We start from the raw sequence: 14,936 nt of genomic DNA, 5'->3' as shown, positions 1-14,936 counted from the left end.
TTCATGAGGCGTTTGTGTGTTTTTGGTTTTGATGGGAGGGAAAGTTGGAAATCCCCTTAAAAGGGGGCACTGTTTAAACTTTGACTATTAGTTTTATTTTTTACTTTCATTTGCAGTTTGGTTGTATAATCCTCGGGCGAAGGACTTGGTCACATGTTTGTGGGTTTTTGGGTTGTCCAGGTCTGTGGAAGGTTGTAGAGAGGAGACGCTGCAAGGGGGAGCGCAGGTCCACGGTTGTGCATGTAGTAAGTGTAAGTTTAAGGCTAATGGAAGTTGCACACGGGTGATGCTGTTGTACTGTGACCCTACGGTGCGAGTATTGGCCCCTTCCTGACCGCGTGCTCACGCTCCACCCACGGGGTGTGCATGAGTGTGTACTTGTATAGCGCTTGTCTACCTTCCTCGAACAGTCACAGTCCCATTCACCCATTCACACGCTGATGGCGGCTCTGCTGCCGAACGCTGGCGCCAACCTAACACCAGAGGCAAGGTGGGGTTCAGTGTTTTGCCTAAGGACACTTCAACACGTGGGCAGGCAAGGCGGGATCGAACCTGCAATATTCAAAACGGAGGTCGACCGCCCTGCCACTGCACCACAGCCACCCCATTTATTTGGCAACTACTCTCTCCAATGAGGAGTGAGCGTGTTAGAAGGCCACACCCCTTCAGTCAATCAAACACTTTGAACTCTCGACACCACCTACTTTTACTGAGGCAGCTGATTGGTCAGTGTATGACTTGAAAAGCTTGGCTACAGCAAAAGTATCATGAAAAAAATTAGGATTAGCAAGAAAATGTTATCGAAAGGTATTAGAACAAAAGCGGTTATTCTGACAAACAGAGTGACTGAGTAACAGCTGTTCATTTCACAATAAAAGTCTGTGCGATTTCGGCTTTTTTGGACCAGCGAGTACTTCCTGTTTGGGACAGGAAGGGGGAGGTTTTGTTCTGTCCAGTTCTCATTTACTGTCAATGGTTCACAGCAAGCATTCAAGAACGCACGAAACCTCTTCAACACGCCTTTAGCATGTAGTGTTCAAACTGGACCGTCACTAGGCGGCGCTAGCGTCCGCCACCTAGTGGAAGAGGCTTGGTGTGAATTGTTGAAGCGGTGCAAATCTTCTCTTTTACAGCTCCATTCCTTTAAATGAAAAAAACTCTGTCACGTAATTACGGCCGGTCACAAACTGGAAATATTCATTTTTTTCTTCCCTGATCAACTTTCAGACAGTTTGCACTTCTTAGAATTTAAAAGGATGCCATCCATACGTCACTACTAAATCCAAGTCCCTGATTGGTTAAAGTTCAACTGGTTTAACTTACAGCGCATGTTCAGTGGATGCTTGTTCTGTACGTAGAGCCCAAAAACAGACTTAAAAACTTGTGTAGCCACCCCTAAACTGGATAGTTTTCAGAAGCCAGAAACGCCCATTAATGCACGTTTAGATAGAAAATGACAGTTTTAAGGACTAGAATTTGCCTATGATTCTATGATTTAGAAAATCGTAAAAGTTTAAAACTTGGACTTATTTATTTATTCATCAATTACAAGAATGGTTAATTTGGTCGCAAATTGGGACTTCACACAAACTCTTGCCATTAATAACGGTTCTGACCCCCACATGTGTGATTTCACATTTTGATGAATAAAAGGCAGCAGAGGCTGTTTAACTTGGACTGGGACTCAAACACTGTCTGCTCTGTGTTCCTGTTTGTGGCGTTTCCTCTGCAGCTACCTCACTTCCTTCCTGTCAACCTCCATATCCTGACCAGAAGCTGGGTTCGTGCAGGCCACATTGACGGTTGTGTAACCTCCTCTAGGTTAGCCTAAACGCAGCTGTAGCATCACTGTAACCTTGACGATCATCCAGTCTTCACTTCCTAAAGAAAGGTTTTCATGTTAAGGCTAAATGCATCAGAAAAACTGTTTTTATTAGTGATTATTCCGGTTTATTGGACCCAATAATCAGATCCGGATGGACCTGCTGAAAGGCTTGGAGGCTGCTGGGAAGTCTGGACCGTTCATTCAAACCACAAAAATAGGAAGAGTCATCTTATGTCTTAATCGCTGAACTTTAAAGGTAAAAATGCGTTCAAACTCCACCCTGAATTCTTGCATAAACATTTTCTGTAAACCTTTTTACTCTATAATGCAAAAAAAAATGTTTTTTTCCGCATTTTTATTCATTAAGTTATAAATAACAAGAAAAAAATGTGGGATTTCTTGCACGGTGACGTCTCAAAACCAGTTTGTTCTTTAACATCTTTGTCTTTACATCTTTTTTTTCCATTTTAAAACAACACAAACATTTGGAGTCGTGGGACTAAAGTCATTATCAACACTGTTTACAAGTTCTCTTGTAATGGCGGCTTGTTGTTCCCCAGATGTGGGTAAAAACTGATTTTCACAGAGGCTGAAGCTCCTCCGCTGAATGTTCCGCTCAGGCAGCTGTGAGCATAAATATGACAGATGGAGAAGCGTTTGGACTCTGCAGCATCACCTGGACAGGCTCTGGTCGTACCTGCAGATTAAAAAAAAAAAAAGATTGCTCAATATTTTGATGTGCGGTATGGTTTAATCATTGACCATATACGAGAACTAGACTGGACTGCGTTCCAAACAGGAAGTACCCGCCGGTTCCAAGACGCCAAAACCCCAACAGCTATTTATTCAATCATTCTGTTGGTTTTACTCTGATACTTCTTTTTTTTTTTTAACAAATCCTCATATTTTCATAATTTTATTTCTGTAATGTCAGGTATTCAATTTTTAAACTGGCCAATCAGATGTCTCCGTAAAAGTAGGTGGAGCCTGTAGGCCCTTACATCCAATGTTTGAAACGTTTTACTGCCCGCTTTTCAGGGTTAGGGGTCACGCCCGGATTTAGCCAGCAGATAGAATATTAGAGGAGTGTCATCCCCCTCCAAGCTCCTAAAATTTGATTTGATTAATTGGTTTATTGCAAGCTTTGACTGTACACATTACAAAGTCACAGATATCAACTCATTTAATGAAGTACATTGATCAAAAAAGAAGAAAACCAACAAGAAAAACTTCATGGAAATATAAGAAGAAAATTATTGTGTCTTATAATCACAAATAGAGGTTTTTGCAGTTATGCATATAAAACACACTCAGGTTACATTAGATTAATTAAATAAAGTGAGTATTGACTAAAATAGAGTTTGATTTCTTGCTTATAAAGAAGTGGGAGAAGTGAACTCATATAATCCCACCCCTTCTGAGTTTTTTCATTTTACCGTACATTTTTGCATAAATGTCATAGTCCGTCCATTTAAAAGTTTTTTAAAAGAGCCCAGTGAGATCAAATCTTTCAATTTAAACTCTTTCTGGAGTTCATTCCAAAACTGTGCCGCAGCAAATCTAAAAGCCTTTTTTTCCCATCTGTGTGCGCACTCTGGGCACAGAGAGCAGGAGCGTGTCCTGAGACCGCAGGCTGTAGCTGCTGCTGCTCTTCAGTTCTATGAGCTGCTGGAGATAAGACGGTACCAACCCAAGAATGCATTTATAAATCAAAAGGTACCAATGTTTCAGTCTGCGCTGGGACAAAATAAAGTGCATATTGATTACCCTCAGAAAATATTCACATGAATAGCTTGAATCCCACCAAAATGCTTGATCCATTCGATATGTCTTATTATGTCTTCTAATGCGCTTTCTGACGCCAACCTCAACCGGCACAAGCTGGTTGATTGTGTAATTGTTCATCTGTTTATCCTTATCCTTAAGTTTTATTGTATTTTTATTTCATGTATGTTTTTGTGTATTTTTATTTTTTATTGTGGGCCATCACTTTAGGGGGGCCAGTCACAGCATTTGCTGGGGAGGGGATTGCTCTCCCTGATCATGCCTACATCTAGTTTTAATAGGGGTGTGGCCTCCCAACAGGCTCAGTACTGATTGATTAGAGTGGTTGCCATAGAAACTGAATTGACTTTGTTTGATTGGAGCCAGAATTTGACAGTTTTCTATGGGTGACGTCCCTCTTACTCAGTCCAGTTCTCTGATACAGTCAATGGGGTTTATTCACGTCACTCACTGTCTGACGCTCTCTGGGATCTGCACATGCTCAGTGGGGATGAGCTGAGAAAGCTCCTGAAGACTGTCCACAAACTGCAGCTTCCTGCTGAACTTGGAGCTGAGGAAGATCGAAACACACGTGTGTTGTGTTGTTTCATTGCTGTTTGTGGTTTGGTCACAGAAAAAACAGAGGACAAATGAAGACGGCGGACCTGATGAAGGGCTTGATGATGGTAATCAGAGCTTTGATGTACCAGGTTGGATGAACCACATAGAAACCCTTCAGGTTCTTCCTCAGCCTGCAGACAGAAAGATGGAGGGATGGATGAGAAATGGTCACATCCATCCATTCACACCTTAACTCATCATAAAATGCACATTTGAAATTGTCGATAAAAAAAAATCAAAGAGCTATGAGTTGTAAACATACTAAATGTATTTTTGATTATTAAACTAAAGAAAATGAATGAAACGTACAAATTAAAAAGTGATTTTAAATGAGCGCAAACAGGAAGAACTAAAATAATTTGGAGTTATTAAATATATTTCTTAATGAAAAAAGCTGAACATTGACAAGTTGGTGAAAACCCAGTGATTTCTTCACCTCAAAAACCCACAGTCTCCTTTTTAGTCTTTTGGTCTCTAAATCTGGTGCAGATTTAGAAACAAAAAATAAGAGCAGCTGCTGGTGTAAATGGAGGTAAATTACAAATATGTCCAGTATTGGGGGTAATTTTGTGCCTGTTGAGTTTCCTGTGTCTGTTTTTCTGGTGTGTTTCCAACCTTCGATCTATGGTGGTGTACCAATCTCTGAGCCAGCCGATTCCCGGCAGTTTGTCCTTCTGGCCTCCGGAGCACAGGTACACGATCACGTAGTTTTCCGCGACCATCAGCTCCAGAGTCCCGACGACAAACCTGACGAGAGAAGGGAAAATCTTTTCAGGTTTCAGGGCCCCAGTCCTACACTCCGGACACCCCAGGCACAGCTTATCAACTGCGCTGTCTGGACGTTTGATGCTTAGAGATCTCCATCCCCGGTTGAGGTGTTGGTGGGACAAATGCGTTTGTTTTTTACCTGAACAGGTTGTCCATCACGTACTGATAATTCTCCAGGTGGTTCTCCGGCAAATAACAGGAGGAAAACACCACAATGTCATCCATGCCGTCTCCATGGTAACCTGAGAGAGGAAAACAGCTGAAGATAGTCTCTGGAAAAACGCAGGGACTCTAAGACCGGATTGGGGGCGGTACCTCCGTGGGACAGGACTCTGAGAAACGGCTCCAAGACAGTCATGTTGACCCGGCTCTCCTGTGGAGGGTCCCCTGTGGAGAAACAACGCCACCTAGTGCCCTTGCTGTCCACCACATCCTCCTTGTCTAGAGCGCTCAGGCCGGTCTGATCGGGTAGAGAACCAGACGCGGAGCCAAAGGGTTTGTGCGACGCCACTCCCAGACGACGCAGGTCATCTGAAGGACAACAATCCGACCGGGTCAAGGATGAGGAAAAGTGCTTCCTGCAGGTGTGCTTCCCCCTCTGACCTCTCACCTTCCAGGTCAAGGTCGTAATTGGGAAAGTGCAAAGACTCGCTGTCAGACGGCGTCTCCATGGCGTCCAAGTCCAAGTCCAGCCTTGGGTCGTCGTCATCTTCAGGGGAGGGGGAAAGGAAGCCTGGGGCAAAATCTTCAGAAGCCAAAGACCCGCCTGAAGAGAAAAAAACAAAAATGCAAACAACAAAAATACTCATGTGAGTGACAGGTTAACAGCAGATCAGTGTCTTTGCTCTACGTTCTGCTGGACGGATCTCCTAAAAAGGTTCCACCATGTCAAACCTCAGTGTCTGGACCGTCTGCAGTCTCTGATCTAAACATATTCAGTGATAGAAACTATCTAATGTGGATCAATGGATCCAAACCACCCAAACGAAAGACATCACATGATTATCATACGTATCAACCTTTAAAAAAGTGGATCAAAAGTCATAGTTTTACCTAAAGACAGACTGAGAGTCGGAGCCACCAGAACTTTCTTTTTCATTGATTTCGGTCCCGACAAAACCAGACTGCTGGGAGGAGCTGCAGACAGGTAAAGAGGAAGTGAAAGTGTTTTATGACTGAATTTCAGAATAAAACTTTGCTTCTTATTTGTGCATAGTTATTTTTTTTTTATTATTTACATACTTTTCTCCATTTGTATAGTTAAAGTTGATAGATTTAACACCTTAGTGTATTTTAATTGGTAAATATATCTGCATGTGATTCAATTCTAATTTTGTTTACCAAGGTGTACAGCATAATAAAATACATTTATTTTTCTCATTAATTTATTATCAGTTTTAATTTACAAGGGGTCTATTTCAGAGACTGTTTTTAGTTAACATTTTCTTAGAACACATTTGGGAATACTCTTTGAGCTCATCTAGAAATACTTACCACTGTTTCTAATTTGTTTTCTGTTTAAAATGGTAATGTTTTGTTTTGTAGATTATGTGTACTGTGATCAGTTCTTTGAGGAAAGCATGAATGTTATAAACCAAGGTAAATCTCATCATTCAGTATGTTTTTCTGTTAAGTGATACTTTTAATCAATTTGTTGTTTTTTTTGGTTAATATGACTTTTCTTTTCCTTTTTGACTTCTTTTTGCTTTGCCATCTGCGTTCAAACGTATCTGGAATAGAGAACCCCTTAAAAAACAAGACATTTTATCTCAATGGGCCAATCCGCCCTTTAATCTAACAGTTTAAATAAAACATTAACATGTTCTTATTGTCCATTTTCATCTGCATGCTAATATAAACAGGAATTAGAAGTTTTTAATCATTCCACCTTTTGCTTTTTAGGGTTTTAGTACCTGGTCGTTCTCTGCTCTGTGCTGATAATTTCTCCTCTGACTCTTCAGAATTTTCATGTCCTAACAAAGAAAAAGAAAAAGAGTTAAGGAGAAAATGCAGGAAGAAAAAAACAGAAAAGACGGTTGTAGACTCACCTGGCAGCAAATCACACTCTTGCTGGCCTTCACCTACAAACAAATCATGAGCAAGTTAAGACCAAAAATGTCTCTGAATGCAGTACAAGTGACTTTTCTCACTCTGATCTTCTTCTTCTTCTTTCCCCTCCACGTCTTCATCTTCATCAGATGTTTCCTCCCTCCATTCATCCTCGGTCCTGCTTTCAGCTAAGACTGCCAAATAATATGATATTCTGTCAAGTGATCTGATATTCTGCTCATCATCGGATTCTGTGACACTAATTTCTTCGTCTTACCTTCTGATTCAGCATTTGATTTTGAGGTGGAAGAATTGCCTCCACCTGTTTCCTCATCTTTTGCAGAAAAAACATAAATATGAGGAAAAAGTCACAGTTTAACAAGAAAAGAAATGCTCTAAAAAAATGTAAATAACTTTAATTACAATAGAATACGTTTATAAAATCACATGACTGAAATTCTACGCCTAAAACAACTAAATACATTTGATAACCTTAATTACTTTTAATTTAAATCCTCATTTAAGTATTACAAAAAAAAGTTAAAACCATCATTTCTTCTGAGATATTCTTAAAGTGTAAACATGTACATCTTCATACCTGTTGGATCATCGTATGGTGAACCGGTCACGCTTGTCCTCACAGGATCCATCAAACCTTCAGGAGCAGATCTTCTATCTGACGTCTCGCTGTTGATTCCCTCCAAATGTTCGTCCACCATTGACCTGCGATCAGGAACAAACACAACTGAATAGAATCAAGAACTTGGAGGAATTAAGTCTTTACAGGAAACTGAAAAACGTCCTCATTGAACTGCCAAGATCCCTTCACGACAAACGATTCCACAACCGAAAACACGCAGATGACACCCCCGGCTGAAAATATGAAGCTTGTGTAGCTGGAATTAGGTGAGGATAAAGTTCAAAAATGTGCCTTTAGGCCACAATTTTACACGCTTGCACACAGAAGCAGGTTTCAGGGTGTGGATCTTCTTAATTCACTCTTTTCTTTGTTGCAGCTTTGAATGGCTGACTTGGCAAACACAGCTTGGGTGGAGACAACGATGTGAATTCGAGATAGTTTTACGCTGATGTGGACCTGCGACACAACCTCATCCTGAATATCCAACTGGATTGAATTGTCTTGATCTTAGACAACCCCAAAACTAATAAGTAGCTTGATGATTGTGAGGTTAAAGCCACTTTAGATTGAAATAAATAAATAAAAACAGAAAAGGAAGTGCAAGTCCCATTTCAGTTGGAATGTCTTGTTAATGTCCATTCAGCTCTGACTAACTGCAGTATTTGTTTTGTCAGCTTCAAACCCTGAAAACAAACAGAAAAGGAAAAAAAAGTCTTCAGTTGTGCTTCAAACATTCCGTTTAAAATGGTTTAACAGACCCAGGTATCAAACACCAAATGTTTTAACTTCATCAGGATGTTGTTATTACCCCTCTACTGACTCCTGTAAAGTATGATATCTGTTTTTAAAGCACTTTACAACACCATCGTGGTACCAAAAGGCTGTATATTAAGAGGAGAGATGAAAGGAAAAAAATTAAATATTAATCAGAAATGTAAAATACCTGCGTAAAGTCGAATAAACTATATAAAAAGTAAAGAAAATTGGTAAAAGAAAATAAACATAAGCTTTTTTAAAAAGGTAAATTCAATAGTCCCACTCAAATAATCTTTTGATTATTTTCAAAGTGTTTCCAGTGTTCGTTTTTTTATTTTAATTATGCGTTTTTTGCCAAAATCATTAGACTTGTGTCATTTTCTCAGATATATTTTCTGCAGACCTGCTGGAGTTCATTAGAAACTAACGTGAGTTGTGGGCAGAATCAGAACCCTGCTCCCCTTTCTTCTCCCCAATGCTGAGAGCTCACTGTTTACACACTCTCCTGCTAGCTTACAGCCCATCCCACCCCCAACTTAACATTAGCAGTGCGACAAAAATGGCCGGAGCCAGATTCCAGCTCAGACAAGGACCTATTCATCTACAAGTAGATGCATCAGAATGGAGTGGGGAGCTTGTGGCCCCCCCTGCATATTTTCTGGAACATGAATAAGATGCATTTTTTTGTCTGCTCCTGATTCACAACAATTTGAATAAAGAAATACTCAGAAATGCAATTTTGAGCTTAATTTTATTAATTAATATCCTTCGTGTTACTTTAACATGTTAAAAACACCTAAAACATGATTTTTACCGCAGTGGGTCTTTAAATAATATACCAGTTGTGGTCCGATGACAAACTTATTTAACTTATTTGAAGTAAAGCATGTGTATTTTCTCTAATTTCCCTTTCATTATGAAGCAGTGAGGAGCTGAAAGTTTGACTGTTTGCAGATGACACTGCTATATTCCTTCACCTTGGGAGTGAAGACACATTTCCACTGATTTTTGTTGTTGTTTTTCAGTGAATAAATGAAAAAAAATGGGCTACCAAAAGAAAATATTTTCAACATCCATTCATTGTTTACAGGGTTACAGGGTTGCCAGTTTGTGACGTCATCTGACGGTGCCACACCGTCACACAGTTGCAGTTCGGTTGCTCCTTCGCAGGGTCAATTTCAAAACAATAGTTCCCTCCAATGGTGATCAAGCCAAAAATGATTTGACTTATCATTAACAAAACTAGAAATTTAAATGATATGTCTACTTTTTCAAGTTGAAAAATCCTCAAACCCCTGAAGAAAATCGTTCTCGTACCTGAATTTTTTCTCCTCTTGTTCCACTTCAATTGACTCCATGTTGTTCTTGCTGAAACAAGTAAATTTCATAAAATGTCCCTTTAATCTGACACTTTTTTTTTTCAAACAAAGTAGATATAAGCAACAAAATAAGTTAAGAAAAAAGCAACCAAATAGTTACATAATCCTAGAATCTTTATAGTAAATTGAAGCCAAAATTGAAACATTTATGATCTGGTAATACTAATGTCACATGAAGGATTATACATGTAAAAAAAATTGTTTTTTATTTACCACCATAGTGGCTTTTCCTGATGGTGTTTTGCAAACAAAGGAAAATGGAAAATGTGAATGTGTGTAATATTTTTTCAGTTCCTTAAAGTCCAGAAGAGGAAAAACTTGACACAAAAGTCAGATTGTTTGATAATTATCTATGATACCATTCAAAAAAGAAATGGTACACTTCCTATCACTGATTTAAGATCATCGCAATCTCAAAGGAGCGTATAAAAGTCATCCCGACGTTGGGAAATATCGTGTCAAAATCACAGAAAGGCGTTTTCCTGACTCCTTTTCCTCACAAATTTGGAGCCGCAGTTCAACAATTGTTGCCTAACCGTGTTGTCGGCACACATGTTGCTGCATGAATGCTCATTATTTCAAGGTGTTCCTGCCTAATGATGCTGTTCAGGTGCAAAATCGTTGACTGCACTTCCTTCATAATGACACAGATCCAGAAGAACTTGCTGAGCAACACAGTTAATGAATAATTATCAAAATTTAAAGAGGTTTTTCATAAAAGCGTACAAATCAGACAAAGATTGACAGCAGGAATGTTCAGAGCCAAATCAGGAAGTCAATTTAATCTGGAATTTATTTATCATTGTGTAGAAACTGGATTGCAAAGAGAATAAGAATTAACATAATTTTAGGCTTAACTTAGAGACAATTCAGTTTTTCTGAAGTCCCAACAGTTTTCAACTGCACAAAAAGGCCTAAACCTGTTGATATACTGTTGATATCATTGCACTGAAGGCTCCGATCACAGCAGCTACAGCAGGAAACCAGACTCTGTCCACACAATCTTTATTGGTGCAGCTCTGATTTGACAAATCTTGAAAACAGAAGAGTAACACCAAGCAATAACAGGGAAAAACAGACTTACAGCAGCTCTGCTCGCTCAGCCCGTCGACTGTCAGGTGAGGACAGACAGGTGAGACGGGTTAGATTGTTTTTAGCTCAAACAGCCCAGACCTTGGAGGAACCTGCTGCGATCCTGATGACTCAGCTGTTGGAGTTGGACTCATCTTTTTATGAGTTTACGAGCGGACTCTGGTGCCCACGCTCCCTCGCGCCGCCTGTCTTGCTGCCTTCCGTCTCTCGCTCTTCCCCTCTGTACCTTTAACCACCTGGACCGCAGAGGTGTGGTGCGTTGCAGCAACAGGGCCCCACCTGGTTGCCATGACAACCGTGACTGTGCAGGCAGGTGTGCCAGGCTGGAAGGAGCAGAGCGCATGTTGCTGCCTGCTGAGTGTCTCCCCGCAGGAAATCACTGGTTCAATTACTGAGAGATGTTTTTTTTAAAACAGCCATGCACCTTTTAAGAGCACATTCAAGTCAAACATCGATAATCTACTTAGTTGCACATATTTCTGGTGAAAGAATGCGTGTTTTTAATGCAAACTAGGAGTAGTGGCACACAAAAAACATGAAAATACAAGAAATAACATTTGTGAAGTGATTTAAATCAGAAGATGTAATCACAATTGGACGCTAAATCAGTTATATCATTGTTCAAGCATTGATGGAAAATCTATTTACAGTCTAAATAGGGTAAACAGGGGACCGTACATCTGTGTGTCATAGTGGTAACCTGTGGAGCTGCAGCTGAGGGTCTGAGAGTCATCCAGTCTTTCACTGCATTTTTTCTACATTTTTAGCTTGTACCTCAGTCATGATCTTCTTATTCAATTCATCCGTTTTTCAGTCAAATCAGAAAGTCGGTACTGCAATGCTGACTGAGTGGAGGAGTTAGACCATTTTAAATGGGGTCGGCGGAAATGAGAGCATGTCAATCTAATTTAATTTACAAAGAAGTCTATTGAGAGCATACAAATTCTCTTTTTATAGTCAAAACTATATATATATATATATATATATATATATATATATATATATATATATATATATATATATATATATATATATATATTTAAATTATGTTGTAATAATATTTTAGTTAAATGAAATGTTTTATAATTTTTATTATTATTATGCTATTGGTTGTTGTTGCTATTGTTGTTGTTATTACTATTATTATTTCTGAATTTGTTTCCTTTTAATTCAACTGTTTTTATAAGCGTTTGAAGCAAGATTAATCTCAAATAATTTTTGTTACAGTCTTGATAAAAAAAATTGCATTGTGCTTTCTAAAAAAATTTATAAATTTAAAATGAAATCAAAACAACAAAGGAATAATTATAAAAAAAATCGCGACTTACAAAAGAAAAAGTAAAATAAAAAAACAATCAAATGGTTAGTTTATTTTGTGCAGCTTTTTCATCTTCCGGACAGCAGGGAGCAGTAGAGTTCAATTTGACGTCACGTAACGCTTATTACAACGAAACGAAAAATCTGACGTCATTTCCTGCAGAGTCAACATGGAGTCTCACGGTTTGAAGATGAATTTCTGGGAGAACGGACCAAAACCGGGACAATTTTATTCTTTTCCCGGCAGTAGCAGCAGCGGACCGGGCACATCATGCGGACCGGTCAGACACACGCTGTGAGTTCGCCACAGTGACTACCAGAACCGCTACAGTTACTTAAATCAAAACATCTTTCCGGGTTTCGATATTTGAGCTTCGTTGCTGTATCATCATGGCTGCTAAATCATGTTGCTGTGCTTATTGTCTGTTTAAATCGAGTTTAACTTTATTATACGAAGTAAAATAATACAATATGCTGTTGAACATACATTTAAACTCGGCTTAATCTCTACAATTTAGTAAATTTAATTTTAACTCGAGGAATTTAGCTAATTGTTAGCCGTCATCGTAATAGCCAACTTTTTTGTGTGTTTGTTGGACCTCAATGCATCGGGGGGTTTAAATACCTCATTTGTAGATTTATTCACCGGTTTACATCACATTTTGTGAATATTTTCCATAAAAATATAGACAAATGTTTTTTTATTTAGAGACGGCAATTATTTTAGCGTTTTTGTTTGATAAAATAATTATTAATATTCCAATGTAGACACATTTGATTTAAAATATTGCTTTTACAATAAATGTGTATTTTACTACAGTCTGCTTTTCAATCAGATTATGGATTACTGGTATATTTGAATTTCTTTCTTGTGTTTGTAAACAGGAAGCTTCTTTTTACATTCGTTTTTCAGTTTGGTATCCATGCAGATGATAGATTCTCTGTATTTAGATGCAGTTTTTTTGTTGTTGCTAATCGTACATCTTCCCCTCCGCAGCAACCCGATGGTAACCGGGACATCAGTTCTTGGAGTGAAGTTTGCAGGCGGGGTCATCATCGCCGCCGACATGTTAGGCTCCTATGGCTCTCTGGCTCGATTCAGAAACATCTCTCGACTCATGAAGGTAAGCGTTACTGTTGAAAACATGTCTAAATGAGTAAAAAAAAAAACATGGCTGATTACAGTTTGTGTTGCAGGTGAATGATAACACCATATTGGGGGCATCAGGAGACTACGCAGACTATCAGTATCTCAAACAGGTCATCGAGCAGATGGTGTAAGCTGCTGATAGACACACTAAAGCAGTTCAGTCTGTTGTATGTGGATCATGCGTGTCTCTAAAGGTCGTAATTTACATCCCAGGATTGATGAGGAACTGCTTGGTGATGGCCACAGCTACAGTCCAAAAGCTATCCACTCCTGGCTGACCAGAGTGATGTACAACCGACGCAGCAAGATGAATCCTCTGTGGAACACGGTTGTCCTCGGGGGTTTCTACAATGGAGAAAGGTGAGTCAAAAAGACGAGTTAAGGTTTTTTAAGCTAGATTGTCAGTAAAGTAGTGTAGGTTAAGTTTTAGTCTAATAAACGACAATCACTAATCAATACATTTAATACGGAAATTTTATGTCTTTAGTTTCCTGGGCTATGTGGACAAGCTTGGCGTGGCTTATGAAGCTCCAACAGTGGCTACTGGTTTTGGAGCTTACCTTGCTCAGGTATGTTTCAAAGTCAGATTTGGATGTTAGTGAGGATTTGTTATTGTTTTGACTTTGTTGTCAAATTTAAAATGTCAGGTTTCCATTAATTAAATGATGAGCGACACAACAATCTTGTTTTTTCTTTGTCCAACTGACTAACTTTGCGGAAGGATTAGACTTAAGTAAAAAAGAAAATTTGTGTTGCAGCCTCTTATGAGAGAAGTGGTTGAAAACAAGGCTGACATCACCAAGCAGGAGGCGCGAGACCTGATAGAGCGCTGCCTTAAAGTGCTGTACTACAGAGACGCTCGGTCCTACAACAGGGTAAGTGCATCTGTCGTCGATCTGTTGGGAGGCGCAGACATTTACTTAGATGTAACTGGATTTAAAGGAGTAGCTCAAAGTGAGAATTTTTTTACCAAAAGTGCAAAACGCTCTGACTTTTTAAATAAATATTGTGGATTATTAGGTTGAAATTGATATTGTGTTTTGTCTTTCAGCATGAGATTGCCATTGTAACTGAACAGGGAGTGGAAATAATCGGCCCTTTGTCTTCTGAAACCAATTGGGACATTGCTCACCTGATCAGGTAGGCTCCAGACATTTTCTGTGGGTATAAGTCTGAAACTTTCTTGTAAAACAGTGTAAATTTGACCTCCCTGGATTAATTTCTGTTTTTCATTTTGTGTCTCTGCAGCGGATTCGAATGAACTACAAGCATGTTTCATTTTTTTCATCAAAACCATAAACAACCTGCAGTTTATCGAGTTTAGTTTCTTTTTGTTGGGTCACTTTGTATAATGAAAAATAAAAATGTTAAAACTGAAAAACCTGCTTGGTTGGTTTTATTTTAAACAAAGAAATAGACAAAAACATTTAAAGTTATTTTAATTTCACTATATTTGATAGCTCCTTTTAGGGGTCGCCATAGTGAATCATCTGCCTTCATGCAATCCTCTGCTTCCTCCTTATTCTCTCAATCCACTATCAAGCTTTTTTTTTACAATGATAGATTGCAGGGGTG

The 14,936-nt window shown here is 39.0% G+C and overlaps 2 protein-coding genes and 1 long non-coding RNA gene across 4 annotated transcripts; 2 read left to right on the top strand and 1 right to left on the bottom strand.

Moving 5' to 3' along the window:
* Positions 1-1,911: 1,911 nt before the first annotated feature.
* Positions 1,912-11,128, bottom strand: LOC101170195 (bcl-2/adenovirus E1B 19 kDa-interacting protein 2-like protein). The gene is made up of 15 exons (XM_011480696.3): positions 10,887-11,128; positions 9,741-9,791; positions 7,626-7,750; positions 7,305-7,361; positions 7,129-7,221; positions 7,027-7,059; positions 6,892-6,951; positions 6,032-6,115; positions 5,589-5,744; positions 5,294-5,509; positions 5,118-5,220; positions 4,826-4,957; positions 4,255-4,341; positions 4,062-4,160; positions 1,912-2,522 (listed from the first exon to the last, which is right to left on the bottom strand). Exons 2-15 carry the CDS (start codon positions 9,779-9,781, stop codon positions 2,498-2,500), a joined length of 1,311 nt encoding a protein of 436 aa, XP_011478998.1. The 5' UTR covers positions 9,782-9,791; positions 10,887-11,128; the 3' UTR covers positions 1,912-2,497.
* On the top strand, positions 6,044-8,256 carry LOC110015857. The gene is made up of 4 exons (XR_002291114.1): positions 6,044-6,125; positions 6,524-6,577; positions 7,671-7,933; positions 8,044-8,256. It is a non-coding gene; the product is annotated as an uncharacterized LOC110015857 (long non-coding RNA).
* A 1,212-nt stretch (positions 11,129-12,340) lies between the features above and the next one.
* Positions 12,341-14,742, top strand: psmb4 (proteasome subunit beta 4). Of its 2 annotated transcripts, XM_004073736.4 has the most exons (8): positions 12,341-12,506; positions 13,209-13,335; positions 13,409-13,488; positions 13,575-13,721; positions 13,849-13,930; positions 14,120-14,236; positions 14,413-14,501; positions 14,610-14,742. In XM_004073736.4, the coding sequence occupies exons 1-8, from the start codon at positions 12,382-12,384 to the stop codon at positions 14,620-14,622; spliced, it is 780 nt and encodes a 259-aa protein (XP_004073784.2). In that variant the 5' UTR covers positions 12,341-12,381; the 3' UTR covers positions 14,623-14,742. The 2 variants fall into 2 exon arrangements, 1 of the variants encoding a protein (XP_004073784.2); XR_909537.3 differs by having other exon boundaries at positions 14,120-14,501; positions 14,610-14,736.
* The last annotated feature ends 194 nt before the right edge of the window (positions 14,743-14,936 follow it).

Source organism: Oryzias latipes, chromosome 11 (assembly GCF_002234675.1).
Source record: "Oryzias latipes chromosome 11, ASM223467v1".
NCBI lineage: Eukaryota > Metazoa > Chordata > Actinopteri > Beloniformes > Adrianichthyidae > Oryzias > Oryzias latipes.
Note: the sequence above shows the minus strand (reverse complement) of the source record. Positions and strands in the feature narration are given on the sequence as shown.